We start from the raw sequence: 21,432 nt of genomic DNA, 5'->3' as shown, positions 1-21,432 counted from the left end.
CCTCTTCCTATTTGTAGGGTCAGATACAGTTAGCAGGGTAGAGTTTACTTAATCTGATGATGTCCCTGTGTGCTCACGCTTCTTTTTAAAATCCTATTCTTCCTGTCATATCATGTATTCATGCTGTAATATGTAATTGAATTAATCTTGGATCACTGAAGAAGCTTCTGATACTGATCTCTAGATACACTTCCTATCGCTTCTTTGTATCAGAGTATCTTACATCTGTAAACTTATTATGATCTTTCTTTAGCTGCCAGCTCATGCATTCCTTTAGATTGGGGTGGGAAATGTTCAATCTGCAACATCCATATCATATAGCCTGTGGCTGCATGAATAATGCTACTGTGTAACTTCAATGTGTGGTCTGCCAGGATATTGTAAAGCTCTTTGCAGCTTTCAGAAAGAAAAAAAAAAAATCTTGTCTCTGTCACTACATCCTCTCTCTTTGGTTCCTTGCAGCTTGTGATGGCATAGTCAGCTATTGCTGTCATCGTATTAATTCCTATGTATTAGACTTTAAACCTGTTTGGTTCTTTTTTCCCCTCTAAGTTTGGAAGTAGTCCTTTGCTGCCTTGGTTGCCATCTCTGCAACAAAGTTGTGCTGAGCATGTTCCTAAAACTTAATGGTGATTTATCTCCTGCCACTTAGAGTAGGCATCCTTGTAACTATCTCTTCCCACTTTTTCCATCTTTTTTTACTACTCAGTCTTATCATGTGGTTATTTTGGTGGGGTATTTTTTTTATCTGAGGAAAGTTTCCTCTTCAATAAATATAAATCAAATGATACAGTACAACATCACTTCTTTTTTCTGTGCTTGTCCTTCTTAAACTATGTTAGTGTTCTCCTCCTACCAAGTCTGACATTGATTCAGCTTCTGGTGTCTTGTTTCTTGTCCAGTGTTTTCAGTGTTCTTGGCTCTTTAACAGACAGCTCAGCAGACTGAAAAGTCATGCCCTCTTACTGCATTATTCTGTGATAAAATTGCAGTTCCTTGTTCTTCTCTCCCAGTCCCTCAGTTCCCATGCTTTTCACAGGATATACTATGTACATCTTAATTTGTCTTATGTATCATTCAAACTTATCTAAAAATCTAACAAATTAGTCATATTTCTCTTATAGAAGGTAGGTTGAAGTAAAGCTGTTGCTCATGATCACAGCAACATACTGTACACAGTGTAGTACTGGATTCCTTTTCAGAATCTGTTCCTGTCTGTCCCTTAGCTGAGGAATGCTGATAAAATCCTACTTGAACACTTGATTTCTGGAACGTTGTTCTCGAAACTCCACTTCTTCATTCAGATGCCTCCATTTCCCTTAAAAGTCATGTTTTGGGGCTGTTGGTGAGCTTGTAGAGACATCTGAGGGATAGTTTGTGGTTCTTACTATGTAGTGTCACTGTTGCTCCTGGAATGGATTAATTATATCTATTCTGGATGTTTTTTCAGATATATTAGAAGTATTGTGTTAATGACTTACACTAGAACCACTACCATCTCCTGCATTGCGAAAGTTGTGGGAGAGGTTATCCAGGATATTAAGGAACTCATTCAGTAGGTTCAGACTGGGGGTGAACAGAAACTTTATAGCCAGCTTTGGTGACAACTTTCAGATAAAAACGCAGGCAGAAGAACAATTTACAAGGTTAATGACGTCCTTTACCTATTGTATACTCTGCCAAGGGTTATCTATAACAGTAGGGAGAGAGGGTAACTTGCGCTGGCTTATTTAAGTGATTAGTCACCCTGGTGTCTTCTGGCACCATTTGACATGGCTAGCTGCCACAGCAAGGATGGTGTCCTTGTACTGTGTAACTTCTAGTGTAAGGAAAGGGCAGGAATAATCTGCTTGCCACATGGCTAGATATGGGAGCTGAATAGACCTAAAACTGGCATTATCAGGAAGCCAATAACTTGTGACAAATTGAGCTTTTCCAGCCAACTTGTGGAACAGTTTTGTACAAATCCAGAAGCAGTGTGAGGGAGGGAATGGAACCACACAGCAAGTGCAAAGGGATCAGTGGCTGCTGCTACTATGCTGTACTGCTGCTTGTGCTGCTGTGGAGCCACATCTTTAGACCCGGCCTTTGAAAAGGTAGAGTTATTCTGTATTTGCTGACAAAGGAGTATTGGCTAGCGATGTGAAAAACTTCTCTTTTAAATTGCAGCTTAAGCCAAATATACATGAACAGCTCTCCAATTCCCATTTTCACTGTGCTGTGTGTTTTGAGTTTTTTATTTCTATGTTAACAAAATACTTAATTATTTTACTTGATTAAGTCATATAAGAGAGAATAGTATAGAGTGCTTTTGTTGGTGTAACACCTCTTAGTAAAGTTTATCAGTATAATTATACCAATAAACTTCACTTAATGTATTGCTGTTGGATCAGTTCTGTAGTAAATATTGGGATGAAAAATATCTTTTGTCTCTAACTGTAACATTTTAATTCTCTAGCATCTGAAATGTGATATTCAACATATTACTTGGCTTTTTTAAAATAGGAGTGTGTCTTGCAATAACCTAAAGTACAGATATGTATATGTGCAGTAACTGAAAAAAATGTTTTTCCCAGTAACTAGGTTATTTAGTACACGTGAGAATATCACAAAAGTACATTTCTACTCCCTTCCCCATTTCCTTTTATCCACCACCTGAACTGGCCAAGGGGAGATGGTTATGCTAATAGTAGTCAAGCTGAAGAGTCTAGTGATGGGTGCTGGGAGTGCTTAGCTCCTGCTGCTGTAAGAAAACTCTAAGCTTTTAAAGTTGCACAGTTTTCCCAGACTGATTCTGATTAAAAATCAGGGGGGATGGTGGAATTATTGTGTACATATGTGTCTTCTGTCTTCCTCTGAGTTGTTCACCTAGGTAGGCAGTTAGCTGGGTATATTTTTTACATACTGCTATCAGCTGTTTTTTCCCTGCTTTTTAAAGGGCTTTTAAAATTTGGCAGTTAACTTCATAGTAAACTTAGAAATGTCAGTTATACAAACAGTTGTTTAGGTCCATAAGAAGGGTTGTTTGTGTTCTTCAAATGTTTGAGAATTACTAGAGCTACCAGCCCTCTGTCTAACCATGAGAAGCAGGGGTGTTATAGAGAGCTGCAGTGGCATGATTGTGGTCTGTGGTGGAATTAACTCTTTAAAGCAGATGAGAGAAGATGGTCTCTGTGGAACCCTATGCCTTCCTTTCAAACACTCCTGGAACCACAGACTAAACTTGAAATGTGACTGGATACCAGTGCAGAAATACAAGGAGCGTAATATAGCTAGAATATAAAATATAATAGGAAAGGTCATGATTTTGTATTGTTGAAATTAGGAAGCACGTATGGTCCAGGATCTTGTTGGGCCAGCCCAATATGAATATAGCACAGAAATCCAGCCTGTGGTTTGCAGTAAACGCTTCTGAGGAACTTTGTATATGTTTTTATGTCACAGTACTTGGAAGCTTTTCAATATGTGCTGACCATATGTGTTACTGCATGTTCCTGTTCTCCATCTGCAGGCGCTTCTTTTTTTCTCTTCTTTTTCTTCTTTTGAAGGCCTTGAAATTCTGAGGGGAAAGCTACAGTTTCTGTGTAGTTTTTCATAAATGAAAAGCTTTCATTTGTGAGGAGTATTCAGATGATAGCTCTACCTTAGAGCTCTCTAAATAGACAATTATACTTAGTACCAAGTCCCACTGCAATCTCTGAGTCAGTATCGCTGAATAGTTAATCTGTTAAAAAAAAAAAACTGTGGTGTTTTTGTAAATAATATTTACTGCCTGAAATAAAAAGTTAAAGCATGTCTCATGTTACAGTGAAGGGTGGGAGAAAGGAAGGGAGTAAAAATTATTTGGTCTTAAGTGAATAAGATAGGGGAGTAGAGTGGCAGAAATACAAGTAGATTGACCTTCCACTCTTTAAAGGATCTCTACCTGTAGGAATAAATAAAATGCCAATGCAGAGAGAGAATTTACTCTGTAAAAGGCTGTATGACAAGGCTCTCAACTTCAGGTGTTAAACTGTCGAAAAATCTTGTAATCTTTCAGGTGATTTCTGTTTGTGTTCTATTAAAAATTGCAGAAAACAGCACTGGGAATTTGGATTGGTTTTTTGCCTTCTCCTTTCACTTGGGGAGAGGGAGTGCACATGGAGAATGTCCACTTGCAAAATAACTTTCAGATGAATCTTCAAGAAATAAGCTTTCATGAGTGAACACCCACATGGAAATACACATTCAGCTACTTGTTAGTGGACTCTTCTCCTCTCATGATCCTGCTCTAGAGTAAGATGCCTCTTGCTGGGAATCTGCTCTGTCTGTGAGCCAGCTAACTTCCAGATCATGATCTGTAGAAAGCTGAGGTTTGGCTTGAGGCAGTGTCCTAAGTCTTGGTCTAGACCTAAGCTAAGGTCCAGCAAATGTACTTCACAAGGCTTATCTGCAACTTCCTTTGCCATGCCAGGGCAATTGTAATCATCTCATGCCTTTCTGTCTTCCCACTCCTTGCAAGAGTTGTTGCAGAAGCAGTATGAGAAAGGCATGCATCGGGCATCTGACCAAGGGAGAAGGAATACAATTGACAGGAATGTCAAGAACAGATGGTGCTTAGCACAGTTGCAGCTCCAGTTCAGCTTCTGAGGAGGAGGACGACTGACTTGAGAAGTCCCTGATCTAAGAATTTGGGCTGTAGCATGTAGTCCTTCTCCTCTGTGGCCCATCAGTGTGACACAGCTTAGGACATCTTAAGCATTACATTAGTGCAACTGGGGCTTCTGCAAATGAGGCTTCTTATGCAAATCTAATTTTGGATAACTCAGTCACTTCCTCAAGCAGAAGCAGAGATTTTATGTCACCTCTTGTTCGTGTAGTACACCATTGTCATATCAACATCTGAACATGTTACTGACTTTATGGTGAAAGAATGGCCAGTATATGTTCATAGCTCCTGCATGTTGGGCAGATTGATCTCCTATGCAGATCAGATGTGACATGCAGAGACCGAGTGAGATTTTAAGTCAAGCTGAAGGATATGTGTTCTTGTCCATCCAAAGGCAGTACTGCTTTGCAGGTACTCAATAAGACTGCAGAAGCTTAATAGTAACCAGAAAGGATGAGGATTTATCAGAAAAACAAATAAGGCTGGAACTAGAAAATAAATGGGTAATAGAGTAAAAATATCCTAATGGAGATTAGGATGTTTATATTTGATTATTTGTATTTGCAGCACAGTGGTGGTTGGATACAACCAAAAGCAGTAAGTTTGTCCTCTGGAAGGAACTGTAAAGACGACTATGCTCTGTCCACTTGTGCTGTGGAGGGAAGATGGGTGTGAGTGCACCCCTATGATGTGCTAAGCCTTCAGCTTGAGAGGCCTCTTCTCCTTTGAGCAGCTGTGTATACATAATGCACATACAATACCTGTACAAAGAGTTGGGCTACAGCATCTGTTTAGTAATCCCAAGTAGCTGAAGGTGTTAGGAGGTCTTAAATATCCTTTCCAACAGACAGTTGATGAAGTCATGTAGGACATGTGAGTTAAATCAGTGCTGCTTATGTTCTGCATGTTTAGCTAGTAACTAATAAAGTGGTGCATTATACTTATTTATAGTATAAGGATATTCTATAGAAATAAACCTCAGTTCCAGCTGGACAACTAGATCCTTGTTCAGATCCTGCTAGATTTTCGTAGCTATTTATATGGGTGTTAAACAGTGCTCACAAGATAGCTATCTCATGCTTCTGAGTATTTTTATTTGTAACTTTCCAGTGTCAGTTTGGGAAGCAGCTGCTTTGTGGTGCCTCCTCTGAGTTGGAAGACGATGTAGGGTGAGATAGCATCTATCTCAACAAAGTGGGTGAGGGCTGTTGAGGTCCGGTTGAAGTTGCGTTTGGAGAGTGGGAGTGTATGGTGAGAGGAGGGTTTATATTAAAGGCACGCCTTCACTGTGCTGGTCAATACAGAGTTCTTAACTGTGGCTGCCATTAACAGCCTTACTTGATTAAATCTGGCAACATGTCCCACTTCACAGTTACTGCGCTTGCTATTGTGATACATTAAATTTGCGTAATTGTTGGTAAGTTGTATTGAGCAATGATGTCCTCTGCTAAGAGTGTACATTTTTTTCAGCTAAAAATAGTTGGTTGTGTTGTAGTTTATCAACTATTTGAGGTATTCCTGTGCTTGTTTCTACCTGTAGTATACTTAATTGTACATAAAGTCACATTGTTAAGGCTACAGAATCAATAGGAAGTACAGATCAGAACTAGAATAGTAATAACTTCCCTGGGTACATATGCTTGTAGTAGTTTTGGGGTACTTGGTAAAGGTTTTGGAGAACCCCCGTTTCAGTTGGTGTGGGGAATGGACTTGGTTTGCAGGCAATTCAGAACTGTTGGACCACTGTCTTGCTTGCTGCAGCAATAGGAATATATCTAATGAAAGAGGCAGGGGACTAAAATTGGAAGAAATTAGTTTCGTCCTGTTCTGTAGGCTGACTTGCAGTTTTTCTAATGCTGGGGAAAGACATGACAGTGCAGTGTCTCTCTAATGGTTACTGATCATGTTAGCAGCCAGTCTTATTTACTGGTGATTTGACTTACCATTTCAAGTGCAGTTCTCGTGTACTGTCCCATGGAAAAAGTTGAGCTTAAAGTAAATAAGGACTCTGATACTGCACAGAAGGACTGCATTTATGATCATAGAAGCAACCTTAACTTCCTAAAGACAGGGTTCTTGGTATGTCATCTAAATGTTCTTATAATATTGTTTTGAATGCTTCATTTCTCATCCCCTCCCTGCTTCTAGTTAGTGTATTTAAAAAACCAACAACAAAACAAAACCAAAAAACGCAACAAAAAACCCCCAACAACTCACTCTGTTGCAGGGTCATTAAATTCATTTTGTACAGACAGTAGCTGTTTATGCTATTGCAGAAGTCAGAGGATGATAAGATGTTAGTATATTATGGAGTTATATAAAGGTTTCTCTGTCCCAAACTACCCTTTTTAACCTCTTCTATACATGCCCTTGATGAGTCAGTACCAGTTCCCCTGTGGGATCATCTCATAAAGGTTGCTTCCCACCAGCATTGTCCAAGTCTGTCTGCCTAGTCCTTTCCCTATCAGTTTGCTCACGTGGTTTCTTAATCTCTTATCAATTTTTCCTAGCTCCTGCTATTTTCACTTCTGGTCCTGGCCTTTATAGGAACATAAATCCAACAAATTATTTCCTTTTTTTCTTCTGTTTCCTCCCAGTTGGACACTCTCTTCTGTATTCCTATGGAACTTCTATTTCACATTGCTTGTGTTTCAGTGGGGAAAAGGCTCTTTAATTTTTATTATTTTTTTCTTTTTTTAAAGAGTAATGAGAGTTGGAGATTAAGGACTTGCTTAGTACGTAGAAGAGACTGCCTGTATCCTAGAGTAGCCACTTGCAGGGGACATCCAGCTTTGATTCTGTAGAATTGGACTAAAGAAGCTGTGCTGAGCTGCTCTGTGGAAGTGACAAATAATTTGTCCAGTGATAGATGACTGGTTTTGAGCAAATCTAGCAAACAAGGATTTTGAGGTTTTTTTAGCTTCCTAATATGAAGTTCTTCAATGATCAGTAGGCATTTCAAGGTTTTTTGTTTGTTTGCTTTTTTTCTCCACTCTTCAAAAGTTTAACATATGACCAAGTTTCTGTGCATTATTACAGGGTCTAAGGGGTGCATATCTGATGGAGGGGTTAACCTTGACCAAGTTCTAGGTACCTGCTGTAAAGAATGGAGGGCCAAACTGCTTTAAAAAAAAAAGTTAACATACCTGAGCAGATCTGAAGAATGTATGCATATGCATCTAAACTCTGACAAACGCAAAGTAAATTTAAGGTAATATGGACTGGATTGCATGTCCTTACTACAGACATGCCACACTAAAACTGTTCCTGCCAAGTGGATCCTGTTTTTATAAATAAAGTGTTGGATTCGTGATGCTGTATGTGAAGTAGCCTGAAGAGAATGCAACTGATGACATAACTTGCCTGCTACGTCTTTAGAAAATACTAAATTACTATGTGAAAAGTGGACTGGACAGAGATGAGATTGGAGAAATATTAATTTAAGGAGCTTGAGTTAGTCAAGCCTGACACTATGTAAGTTTCAAACTGGCTTCCTCTGTACATAACTAGAGTTCAGATGCATATTCCAATAGTTTGCTGTTAAAAAACAAGATTTTTTTTTTTTAATATAAATCTTCAGTATGGAAGTCCTTTCTCATCAAGGAAGAACAATGCATTTTGTCTTTTGTATTTAATTTGAAAGGAAAGATGAGTCTGAAATGCAAAGTGCAAAACTATGACTGTCTGTCTGGATCTGAAAGTGTGAATTTGGGTTTTGCTTTATAGCTGTCCTTCTGCAGTGGTGTTCAGTTGATTTGGCATGTTTTTTACTTTTTTAAAGGTTACTTAAATAAAACAACATAATGTTTTTACTTACAGCACTTGAAGAATCGGAAAGTGACATTTATGTGCGATTCATGAGGTCACACAAGTGTTATGACATTGTTCCAACAAGCTCTAAGCTTGTTGTTTTCGACACTACGCTACAAGTGAGTATTCTCCTTTCAGTCTGCCTTTGCTTGCAGTTCATTTTTTTTTTTTTGAAATGAGTGTTTCCTGAGTGTTAAATGAAATTTGATCTCTTGAAGATAAATTCCCCCGTAATGCTATGCTTTGACCGTACAAAACCGAATCGTTTCGACTGTATCTTTCATGTTATACTAGAGGAGGAGCTGGGGGAAGACTTCCTAGCAGAACAGAAAAGAGAAGATATAATTTGTTTTGCAGTTGGAATCACTATCTAAAAAACTTTCAGGCAAGCCCAAACTTGTATTGGCTTCTTCATGGCTATCAGAATTTACATAAAGAGCTTTTATTTAAAGGTCCCTGTGCAATAGCTAAAGAGTACCCAGGTGTTTTGAGCCTGGTCCTGCTATATTGGTAAGGCAATTTAGGACTAAAATGGATGGCCTAATTATGCAAATTATTACATTCTCCAGAAAATTTTTGTTTTCAGTTTCTCATTTTGCTTTTAATCAGTAAATCATCTGCTAGACTCTTGGCTCTGTCTGAAGAATTTGTTTGCCAAAAGAAGGCATTAACTGCCTGCTATAGAAACAGACTAATCTGTTCTGCGCTGTGGTAGAAAGCTGTGGCTTTCTTTTTGTTTCCTGGATTTTGCAATTGGTGTTTTTTGGCTTGCTTTGGGTTTTGTTTGTTTCAGCGTGTTTTTCTTTTTAAAGATGCTCCAATTCTGGCTTAACTAAGCCCGTTAAGTAATTTTGGTCTGGAATGTACTGCTCAATTAGACTTCAGCTTTCCACAGTCAGAGGCAACCATGTAATAAATTCTTAGTCCCAAAATGTTCACAGAACCATCTTGCATATCAGATAATCATATATAATGCTAGACTGAGTGCTATGTTATAAAAGGTGGAAAGCCTACATTGTACAACAAGGCAAAGTAATGGGGTGAATCAATAGTACTGCGCACACATTAGTCTATTTGTACAATGACCCGCAGCATCCTTCTTGAGTTCTGCAGCATGGCTACAAGCACTGGAGCTTCAGTTACTGCTCAGTACAAAAAAAAAAACCCAACTTCAGCACTGGACTTTGTCAATTATCCAGGCATCTCGCTAGGGAGGGAGTTTCCTTCACCTCTTGGCTCTATTTAGGCACTGAGCACACTGAGGCTTCAATGTATTGCCTCTGATACCTTGGCTGAGTCCTTAAAGGTAAGTATCCTATCCAGTACTAGTATTATGTTAAAACTTGAGCACGGCATCAACACAGACGTCAGTCCTACAGAGTTTAAATGTTCCCATTGTTGATTTTCTTTGTATATTCCACTTCTTGACTGTTTTGATATAGTCTTTCAACTGCATCTGCTCTTGCATTTCACCAGTCACATGGACTCTGTGCAAGCACTGTAAGCTCTAATGAAGAGTAACTGTTACATTTAGATATAATACTAATGAATACTTTTTGCCACATTCCTTTTCAGAGATTTCTCTCTCTGTCTCTCAGAAGCTTGCTTCTTTGGGAGGTTGATTGTGTTGACTTTTTCACCATCTCAGAGGGAAAAAGTTCTGCAGTTTTTCCTTTCTTCTGCCCAAAGGAGAGAATGACTGTCAACTCTGGACTAAAGAATTCAGACTCCTTTGACCTGAAAGGTCAAATTTTGGGATGGTAGCGTTTACTGTCACTCTTTCAGCTCTTCTCAAAGACTATTAGCTTCCTTTTGATTGCAGGGAATATTTATTCTCACACTATGAGATAATCTGTTGGGCGTTGGTACCTGCAGCTTGTTGGCATGACCCACAACCTGTTGAGTTCTCAGCTGTCAGTGGTCACCTCGGTCAAAGGCTTGAGCTCGGTCATTGATGCAATTGGAAAGATGAATTTTTCTTTATTCCATGAACCAGTTAATCTTGGGGCCATTGGGGTGGGTCACCCATTCCTTTTGGATTCCCCAGATCTCTTGATGAATTACATGAAATCATACCAGATACCAGTTTTCATTGCTGGAGCTGTGTTGAGATAATGCTATTAATGTAAAGAAGTTACAGTTTCATTTCCAGTTGGTGACCCAGTGTGAGGTAATACTTGGAGAAGCAGAGTGTGAGTGAATGAACCTTGTGAATTTTCACCATAAAGGAAAACAGGTAACTTAATGGTAATGGAAAAAGTTTCACCAACAGTCCACCAAATTCCCTGTCTTATTTAGGATCCCTAATGATGGCCATGGATTACAACTGGAGAAGAACAAGGCATGCCTTGGTCTGTGATCATGGGGTCATATTCTCAGTCTGCTTCTTACAGGTATTTTAAAGCAGTGGTAATAGAAGGGGAGTCTGTAGTTATTCAGACTCTTAATATATGACGGATGTGAACCATATCTTGAATCTGGATTACTGGTGAAGAGCTTTTTTTCTCCGAACAGCATTTTTTTTGGACTTTGCACCGTTACATTTAATCCCAGTTGCATTACTCTTAATTTATAAGGTCATAATATCGTAAAGCAGTAGTCCTCTTCCAGCATTGGCACTGTCTTCCAGCTTCGCAGGTTTTGCAAAACTAGTAAATTACAGGGTTATTTAAGAAAACATTAAACAGGTTGATTTGAGTGCTCATCCTGGGCTACACTACTAGGAGGTCTTCTAAATATTTCTCTTCAGTATTTCCCTTTGTAGTTCTTTACATAGCACCTTGTATTAGTGTTCCATCTTCAGTATCTTCAAAACACATTATATTTCTTCAGCTTGATCAGTGTGGCTGGTGCACATACATGTGTCTGGAATATAAAAATAGAATAGCTTTTTTAAAAAAAAACAGCTAAGTACGTACATGGTGGAGAATGTACCTAATAAGGGTAGTCAAACAATAACTTCTAAAATGTTCTTTGTGCTTTCATTTTTAATATATACGTTATTTATTTTCCAGTACCTCAGGACTTTGTATCAGTTCTTACTTTGAAAATATAGTATGCAGCTTTGAAACATTCAGTGTCCATGAATCCTCTCAAACTGAGAGGATTTTGCAGATATTTGTCTTTCCTGGATCTGTTTCACCCATACCCAAATCAATGTTTCTCCTAATTAAAAAAACCCAAACAAACAAAAAGCCTGGTGCCTTGAAAAAATTCTCCAAAGATTTGAGTTCAGGTTTTTAAAAATGCTAGAGCTAATATATAATGTTAGGGATTATACAAGAGCTCACTTTTTGCCTCTGTTAGTATAAGCTAGTGGCAATCAATGGAAGAAGAAGAAAAAATGGAGCTGCGTTGTGTTCTAATGGCATCCGTTGAAAGATTCTGCTGTTGGATTTTTATTTGACTGCAGTATTCCATCTCCCTCTACTGGTCAGCAATCTCAGCACACATCACATTTTTCTACTCTGGAAACTTACTCATGAGATACTGTGGAAAGTATTCTAAAACTGTTGTTAGCTGTGGGAAGACTGGAGATGTTAACTTATATAATGTGGCACAAGTCATACTGCTGAAGCAACATCTAGTCATAAAAGTAAACGTTCAGCCTCAATGTCTTTGAGGGATTTAGTGTAAAGATTTGTAAGGAATCTTGTTTTAACCCTAAATAAGAGAGAAGATAGTACGGTGCCATTATATTGCAAACAGAAAGAAGGCCTTAAATAGCAGAAATAGTAGCTAATAAAGAGCAGGGATGGGCCAACAGTCTCTTCAGTCCTGCTTATTTGTCAGTCAGAAGGCATTGGGACCTCTCGATTCTAGCAGCTACCAAACATCTTGCTGCTTCTAGTGCTCGCACACCAGTCTGGTCTTGCATGTCAAGAATACGCCTGTGCAACTGGCACTTATGCTTGGCTGTTGTAAAGGCAGTGGTATATCTCACGCACTTCCATTGGGCATCAGATCATATGGTAAGGGAGAACTGTGCTGTGCTTCAGCTGAAGAATGTGTCACTTGGCACAGACTTGAGCAACATCTATACTAAATAAATTAAATGTACTGAGCCAAGGTCTCTTTACCTGCCTGAGGCCAGCTGGCACAGCTCAGTTTGCCATAGTATAGCTTAGCTTATATTTCCCTCAAAACAGAGTATCTGCATCTAGTCTGCCTACCTGAAATGGTCCCTAGCCTGTAGTGAACCCTGAGAAGTAGCAGATACGGTCTGGGAGAGTGCTAGCTGGCACAGTTCTCTTGATGTAGACTGACAGTGGACTGTTCTTTCACCCTTTTAGTTTACTAATACAGATGTAGCCTGTAAGTATTTGCTCCTCAAAGATTTATAGAATCATATTGAACTGCACATCAGTGCTGTGGCTTTCCCCTGCCTGTGACCCATGAATGCTCCTTGTTTGTGACAAGCTCCAGCCTTTTGCTTTTCCCAGAGAAGATGCTATCTTTGCTTGACGTACATTAAAGAAACTTCTTAAAGTCTGATCTGACCAGGAAGAGAGTCAAGAGACAATTAGATGTTATGAGCTATGCTGTGAAGTTTGGAAATTTGACTCTGTGGATGGTGGGGAAACTAGGCAAGTTGCAACAGTGTGCAGCTCGCAGTGGATAAACTGTCTTTATAGTCTCTTGCACATCTCCCAAGATGCAAACAATAGGAGAACAAACACTTCACAGCCCCTTTGAGGGGGTTAGGAGGGTTGTCTCCTGAAGGGCTGCTCTGTGAATGAGCATTCGCTTACTGTTCTTCATTCTAATTATTCAATAAATGGATCTGGATTATCTTTATAATAGACTCCAGGAAGACACTGAGCTGAATGCAGATTTACTGATTACCAGCTTGTGTCTTCAGCACAGTATTTGAGTACTCTACAAGTGTTAATGCATTTAATGTGGCAATGATCTAGGGAAATAAGGTGACATCCAGATTTGCCTTTACTTTCTGTTTGTTGGTTTTAAATTGTGTCAGTGTATGAACCTGGTACAGCAATCTGATCTTTTTTCCTTTGAAACTGATATTAATGCTTTGAAGGAAAACAGGAATTTTAGTAATTCCTCTATGCAATTCAAATATCAACAAAATATAGCACTCTGCTCACATTCCCTTAGTTGGATTACTTTTCTCTAGTAGTACTACTAACATCATCTACTAATGTGATTTCAGTTTCCTTGTTACTGCATACATTTGACTTTGTGATGTTTTCTTTAGAGACCAATGCATTTTCCCTCCCAACCTGAACTCTCTTTGAATTTTTAAAGGAAATGGCTCTTACCTAGCTTATAGCAGTCTCTGAAGCTTAGCTCTATAAGCTTACTTAAGGCCAGATTTTTGTCTGGCCTTCAAAGAAATTTATGACTTAACTTGTTTTGACTTTGCCTAGCCTACATAAAGATGAGAAGGATTAGCTTATTTTGCAGTGCAGGGAAATTAACCCTCCAAGAGGAATGTGAAAGGTAAGGATAAGACAGGGACTCCTCTGCTCCGTATCAAGCAGCAATCTGCAGTCCCAAGGATGGTATGTTTGCAAATGTAGTGGCTGTGTCTTGTGAAGTTTGTATAAGCTCTTGTGGGGTGAAAAACTCTATCTAACTTTTGGCTAAATTAAATTTACTTTTGACAGTTAAGAATATATGTTTTAATACAAAAACATATGTAGCTTTTGCTTACCATGATCTTGAAGCTGTTTTTAAAGTATTTGTCCAGCACTTCTTCATAAGCTAATAAAAATCATGTTTTTGTGGAAACAGTCATCAAAATAAGCTTTCAGAATCCTAAAGACTCTTTACTTTTATATCCTGAAGAAATCTGGGACAATTTTGTGACTTGAAAGTTAGAGTATTTAACCATTCTGTTTAATGAAATTATCTAAGTTGGTAATGGATCAGATGTTATCACCAATGTAGGCTTTTGTCAGTAACTGTCACACGCTAGTAAGAACTCAAATACTTATTTTTCTACCACATAACTAGAAAAATAGTTGGAACAATCTTCTGAAAACTTCTTTAGTAGTTTAACAAGCTGGAAGTAAATATAACTTCTGCAGAGCATGCAATGGATTCCATTTTAGAAGAGTGGGAGATGATTTGTATTTCTCTTCCTTGTGCTGACTCCATTCAGTAAATGGATTTATTATTCTTGTTCCCTCCAGGTCATTCTTGACTGGGGTGTTGCCTCTCTCCAAGGTAATGAGATAGACCAGACTTCCAGGACGAATGTTGTAGAATATTTTGCTTCCGGAAACGCACAGCAGACTCTGGGTCTGCTGTCACAACAGGGTTCTCACAGCTTTACAAAAGGATTGACTGTCTGTTCCTTAATTGGCTTTGAGGTTTTTCCTCGTCGAAGTTGCTAAATTTAAACTAATATACTGTCTGCATCTCTGAGGATTGTGAACACCCCTCCTTGCTTACCCGTCCCACAGAACTGTACGAGAATAATGTAATTTAGCTTCTAACTGGCATATGGGCTGAGGCAGTTGAGCAGGCCACATAAAAGCTCCCTTCATTGAGATCAGGCTGGAATCAGTAGCATAATACGGGAAGACTCTTGTGGGTTTTTTAGAGCTGCTCCTGTTGCTTGTGCACAAGCATAGGAGCTTAATTCCTGCAGCTCTCAAAACCAATAGGAAGCATTCATTCCTGGATCTTGGAGGAAGATAATACAAGTTCATTGTACCAATTAAGCAGAAATTTTTTGGTCTACACAGAGTGTAGGTAAGATGTCTGTGCTTGGCTGAGTGAAAGTCATGCATCATTCTTCTTGCCTTCCTGGCCCCACCATCACTTTTTCTGGTAAGATCTTAATCTGTGAAATAACTTCTGTGCCTGTCCCAGTGACTCTGCGTATGAGGCTTGCCTGATGTCTTACTCTTAGCCCATTGTGGCATGAAATCTAGCAGCAGAAATTCTGGTTTGAAGTGATTTCTTCCCCCTCAGAAAACAGAGCTGTGCTGCTTTTTTTTTTTTTTGGTACTAGAATGCTTAGGCTCCCCTCAAACAGGAGGTGGAAGTAAGTATCAGCAGAATACCTTATTGAGATGGAATGACAGCGTTGACTGTAATCATGGACAGGCGGCTATCTAGAAGAGGTCCTGATTAAATCGGCACGTGTGGTGTTAGAGGGAGGAGAGCCCTTAATTGCCAGCTACAATATGGGCAATTGACACAGAGTATCATTTAAGGTCTGGGTTTGGTGTCTTCAGTTGGATTGGGACCTCCTGAAAAGGTCCTGTGGATGTGGTGTGGGGAAGACTTCTGCATGTGGACATAGTACTTTCTCCCTGGGGAGAAATCTAGAACATGTGCCTGCATACTTTAACTTGAGGATAAGACAGTACGTGTTATTTCTGGGGTTTGGTTTGGGTCTGAAGGGTATTACTCCATCAGGTCTTAAATTTTAATAAGCAAACTATGGCCATTAGTAGTACATCATCTACCAGGAATGTTCCCTTTCCATCTCCTCTGAATGGAGAAGAGAACTGAATTTTTATCTGGCTTCATGTAAGCTTTCCAAAATTCAACATGAGCTAGAGGAGCTGCTTGTGGATGTTTGTTGGTTGGGGTTTTTCAGATGTTAAAGCAAATATAGCCTCTCAGTTAATAACAGGTTTATCCAATTTTTCTCTACTCAAGGGTGTGATAAGGTAAAGGAGGAAACTCTTCAAGACCTGCTTGGCCCTTGCCCTAGGCAAAAGTCTTTATTGTTAAGTCCTTAAGTAGCCTTTTTTTGTTTTAAAGGCATAGTCCTTCAAGGAGGAAATACTTCTACCAAATTCATAGACCAAAGAAGAAAATAATTGGGAAATAAATTTGAATGCAAAAGTCATCACGCTGAGATGGTTGGTTATAGTCTTGCATACTGGTTTAGTCCCTCCAGACAAGCCAATTTATAAAAACACTGAACCATATATATGTACTACAAAAGAGGTTTTTAACTTTTCAAAATAGCTCCTTTACAGGACTGTAGTTTTCTGTAACTTAAAAAGATGTCTGGATTAGACATTACAGCTTTATTTGAAGAAAAGAAAAAAAAAAAAAAAAAGGAATTGCAAGTTAATGTTTAATATCCTTTCCAATGTTTTGTTGGCCACTTTTTGGGAAACATAAAGACAAAGCAATTAATGATCCCCTAAAAAAAGAGAGCAATTCCTGTGAGAACTTTTAACTATTTCCTTAGAGTGGGTGTCATCCCTACATTACAAGTTGGGAGAAGTGTTTTTCAGTTTCCTCTTGACCACTTGGAAAGCTGATGTGGAGATTCTCTGGAAAATTGGTCCACCTCCCTGAAATTTCTTTTCTTCAGATCTTGCATTTGGGAAGAATTACCTTCTCCTCAATTGAAGGTGTTTAAATGCCATTGCCATCTGGGTGTAATTGCTTCAAAGCAAAAGTGCATGACATATTTGGAGAATATTTAGCTTGTACTGCTTTTGTATTATCAGGGTGATGATCATGGCATCTGGGGGTGAATGCTGGAGTCCTTCATTCCAATTTAGTTCACAAAAATTTTCAGGTCACAGAAATAAATCCTTTGAAGATGATGCTGACAGTGTGGAAGAGGAAGGTTGCCCAAAGAGCTTTCTCTGGCAAAGTTGTATTTTCAACTTAGTATTGTGTCTTTTCTATGTTGCCAAATACTGTTCAGGTGAAAATTGGGTGGTTAGCCTTCTCCAGCGGACCGTATTGCATTGCCGGGGATCTGAAGACTTTCAGTAGAAGCTGAGAGTGCATAAGGGGGAAAAAGACAGACAGTGTGAGCACCTCCAGTCATTGTTGAAGATTATTTTTCAGATAAGAAAAGATTATAACTTGCTGGACCTGAGAGTGGGCTTGCACCCTATTTGACACTGTGTTAGTATGACTCCAGTAGTTAGTTACCTTGTTTTGCCTCTTCGCTGGCTGCGTTGTCAAACAAGTACACAAAAACAGTAATGAATTCCTTGTATGAGATCTGCCTTACAGCCTCTGATACAGAAGAAGCACTATCTGAAATCCTAGTGATGTGAGGGAGTAGCAGGGGAGACATGTTATAAACCTGTCTTATTGCAGCTAGATCATCAGGCTTGCCTCTCCCTCATACGCAGTAGTTGGGACTCTTCATTTTTTTTCCTCTCTTAGAGATCTGCCAAGATTTGGGCAGCCAGAGAACTTGCCATGCTACTTAAAGAAATATAGTCCTGTTTATGTTGGGCTACAGACTGTTGCCCCATTTCTCATGTTTTCACATCAAAAGCATTTGAGAGTCAGTCAGCTCATAAACACATTTAGACCAAGGGAGTAAAGTGTAGGTTGCCCAGTTTTTATGTAGTACAAAGGTCACAGCAGAGGCCTGATGGTTTTCCTGTTACAACAAAGACCGGTTGTACTACTCTTGGTCTTCTTACTTGGTAAGAACTATTGAAATGCAAGATGTTTAGCCTCTAAGAGAGAAGTCTCAGGGTAACTTTTTCTTGTGCCTTCTTACTCTAACAGTGAGAACAAAGACTCTATTCTAGAATAACTTTGTCATATTTGCTCATTTTGTGAAGATATATATGCTGCTATCCCTTGAAAATGGAAAACTTCTTCCCCTTTACAAGGGACCCGTTGAGAAGGCACTCCATGCCTTGCTGTTTTGTACTTAGAGCATGTGAGTATATGGGTATATGAGTTTCACCTTCTACAATACTTCTTCAGCTGTTCTTATCCAATTTTCTAAGACTGAATGCCTTCCTCTTGCAAACTTCTTTCAACTAAGTATCCAACTTCATATTTTGTTATGCTAGGAAGGGTTACTGTTTCTCGGTGATTGCCTGAAAGATTTGGTTTTGATACTGTGGTCCACATGTGAATTTTTGGAGGCTTGTGTTCCCTCTAAGTTTTGTAGCCCTTAAAAATCATCATGAGACAAGACTGGGAATTTGTCAACTTACCTAGTGAAAATGACAATGAATGTTCTAGCTCACCTTTGAGCATCTATCCATCAGGAATCAGAGATAAGTGTCAAGGATCAGCTGGGTCTGGTACTGCTTTTATGGGAGCTCTGTGCCAAAAAATAAAAGGAGCTTCTTCCTTCCTATTCTGATCTGATAAAATAGACATTTCTTGGGGTTACATTAGGGGCTTTTCAGGCAAATAAAGCTAATGCCCTGGTGTTGGTTTATACAGTGAAAGATGAGGCAGGAGAGGTACACATTTATCATCTTGCCTTTGGATGGCAGCCATACCACAGAAGTTCTGTCAGATCTTTTAACGTTGTCCACGCTACTAGTCTTTTGCATCATCCTCTTGCTTGCTACTGGCATATCTGAAGGTGTTCCATAACTATGTTTCTTACTTTTGTTGCCTTCCAGCTTTTCCAAGTTAACTTTGGCATTGAGACAGTGGTGCTGAGTGCCTTGTGTTTCAGCACAGTAGCAATCTCTACTCTCCTCAGCACTGATGCTTTAGCACCAGACACTGATTGCAACAGTAGCAGTCACCCTCCTTACCCTATGGGACAGTCGTGGAAGACAAGTTTGAAACCCACTGGTCACTTACGCTTGTAGTTATAGTTTTCATAACATAGGGTTAGGTAAAACAAGATAAAAGTGTGTGTGTGCACACGCTGAATTTCTGGAAACAAGCTCATCCTCAGTTTTCTTTTCAGATGCTTCCCTCATTCACAGATGTTTACTTGAGAGAGCATTTCTGCATGGGCTTGTAAGATTGCTGGTCTGGTATATCATAATGAGGAGTGTCCCTTTCAGTATTTCCCATCAGTGAAGGAAAAACTTTTCCTGTAGTCTGGTGAAATCTTCTGTCTGCTACCACCCTTCCTGGTGTCACTGCCTCCAAAATCAAGCTATTTTGGAGCTCACTAACAGTAAGGAATAAGGTTTTCCAAATATTCTACTACCTGAAAAACAGGACTTCATATGTATGGGTCTAACTCAATCTTTTTTGGTAATGACTCTTATATTAGAAGAGGCTGTGTCCTCCTTACAACTTACAGTGGAAATATTTAAATTGTCTGCAGAAGCGATGACTTCTAGACATTCTGTCTAACCTAAATTAGTCTGTTCTTTTATTCAGCATATTCACAGTTGGTGTAATGAGTTCCTGTAGTAACAAAACCTTGTTCCTGTTCTGCTCACTGTAGTGTAATAGTATGTATTGTTGAGGTGATCTATTATACATGTAGGATTTCAGTCACTGTGTTCCTTTGCTATAATATGACCCTTCTACTTAAGGGGCAGGATGTTGGAGAAGAAAAGTAGCCACATAAAGTAGGATTTCTCATCTAATTGTAAATGTCTAGACATCTTATAGTCAGTGAGGGGGGAAATGGCATCTGTAGGATACAACTTTAATCTCTGTCTAAGGCTGTTGAGTCATGCCACAGAAATGACTGCTTCCCCTGGTTGGCTATGAAGAGATGCAGTGAATATGCAAGGTCAGCATATATATCAGAACCTCTAAATTTGGGCAGATAAATCCCATTTTCAATGATTCACTGTGTTTGTAAGGACCACTACATGGTTAATAAGAACAAAAGTGCTTTGTTTAAGGAATGTTTGTACATGGTGTTGAACAGCAATAATCTATGGGATCTGGCTGACAAACAATGGTTTTGTGAAGGTCAGGCCAGTCCAACACTCAAGATCAGAGAAAGAGCAGCGCTGGTGGGGTTGAGAATTAACATTGTTGGAGGCCCAAAGATGGGACATGGTAGAGATCTTCAAAGGCTACAAACTATATATAATCTGAAAGGAAGGTCCTTGTGGGTATTTTCTGCATGAACATCACTGAAACATCTAAATGTGCTGGACGGAAGCCCAGCTCCACACCCCAGTGCTTTGGCTGGCCACCAAGCAGTACTTTGGGCAACTGAAATCAGTAAACCACAGAAACTAAAGGAAAGTGTGAGTGGATGAGTGTATGTTTGTGCTTGCAAGCAGTTTTAGCAAATAAGAATGAAGTTGTTTTTTTGTTTTGTAATTACCTTATTTAAATAAGAGACAAGTATTAACATTAAGAACTGATGGCATTGTTATTTTATTTAAAAGGTAACTGTATAACACTTTGTACTATAAAACTGAAGAAAACAATAGGAATGTCACTTAAGCTGTGGTCTAGGAGGACAGCACAGAGGGATGAGTTTAAGTATTTCTTTACTAAATTTTGGTGATTTATTACATCAAATGTTTAATATCCTAACACCCAAGCTGAACTCAGTGTCTTTTATGAAGGATTTAAGTCTGAGCTATCTCAGTAGCCGTATCTGTTCAGCAGCCCTCAGTTTTTCCAAAATCTCTCTTTTAAAGCTAGACAAGGTGGCATCTAACTGAAGATTCTTGGAGACAGATAACTTGCAAATAAATCAAACAGGATCAGGGCAAGAACTGATCCTTTGAGGAGACTTTCTTTTCCTTCTAGATTGTCTACAAGCTCAGGTTCTTGCCTAGTATACCTTTGGAATTGTCTCTCTTGAAGTATCATTTCTGAATCTAAAATAATACCTCAGTTTTACCATCTTGCCCATCTGATCATTGTGCTAGATGGTGTTCTTTGCTGCTACTGTGTCTGAGAAAGAAGTAGTAGCAAGAATTTGGAGGTTGCCTGAAGTCCTATAGTTGTGTCTCCACATCTTTTCTGCTGTGGGCATGCTTCTTTTCCAGGTTATCAATTACAGAGTTTGTAAACTTGCTTGAGGAGTTTTGTTGCATGATTACTAGCTGGAAGAAAGCTATTTTCCCCCTGGCTTTAATAGAGTAGCTGTTACCTTCTTGCTCTGATACAGCTTGAACATCTTATTCTTGTGGAAGACCTGTGACATAAGTTGACAGTGACTGTTAACTTGTGTGACAGCTATTATTATGGAAAGATATCAAAGCTGAAGGCTCTCAGTTTCGGGCAGTTTGAGTGTACTTTCATCTTTTTTTGATGAAGAATAGTTAGAACTTATTTTGCCCCAAGGTGGAGTTAGTCTGTATGAACTCACTTCT

General features: G+C 39.1%; 1 protein-coding gene across 2 annotated transcripts in view; it reads left to right on the top strand.

The window, feature by feature from the left end:
* PRKAG2 (protein kinase AMP-activated non-catalytic subunit gamma 2) overlaps nucleotides 1–21,432 on the top strand; it is a 229,291-nt gene that overhangs the window by 187,353 nt on the left and 20,506 nt on the right. For both annotated transcript variants that reach the window (XM_075492347.1, XM_075492348.1), the window contains one exon: nucleotides 8,468–8,577. In XM_075492347.1, the coding sequence (XP_075348462.1) occupies nucleotides 8,468–8,577 (110 nt within the window). The remainder of the gene's footprint in view (nucleotides 1–8,467; nucleotides 8,578–21,432) is intronic.

Source organism: Mycteria americana, chromosome 2 (assembly GCF_035582795.1).
Source record: "Mycteria americana isolate JAX WOST 10 ecotype Jacksonville Zoo and Gardens chromosome 2, USCA_MyAme_1.0, whole genome shotgun sequence".
Taxonomy (NCBI): domain Eukaryota; kingdom Metazoa; phylum Chordata; class Aves; order Ciconiiformes; family Ciconiidae; genus Mycteria; species Mycteria americana.
Note: the sequence above shows the minus strand (reverse complement) of the source record. Positions and strands in the feature narration are given on the sequence as shown.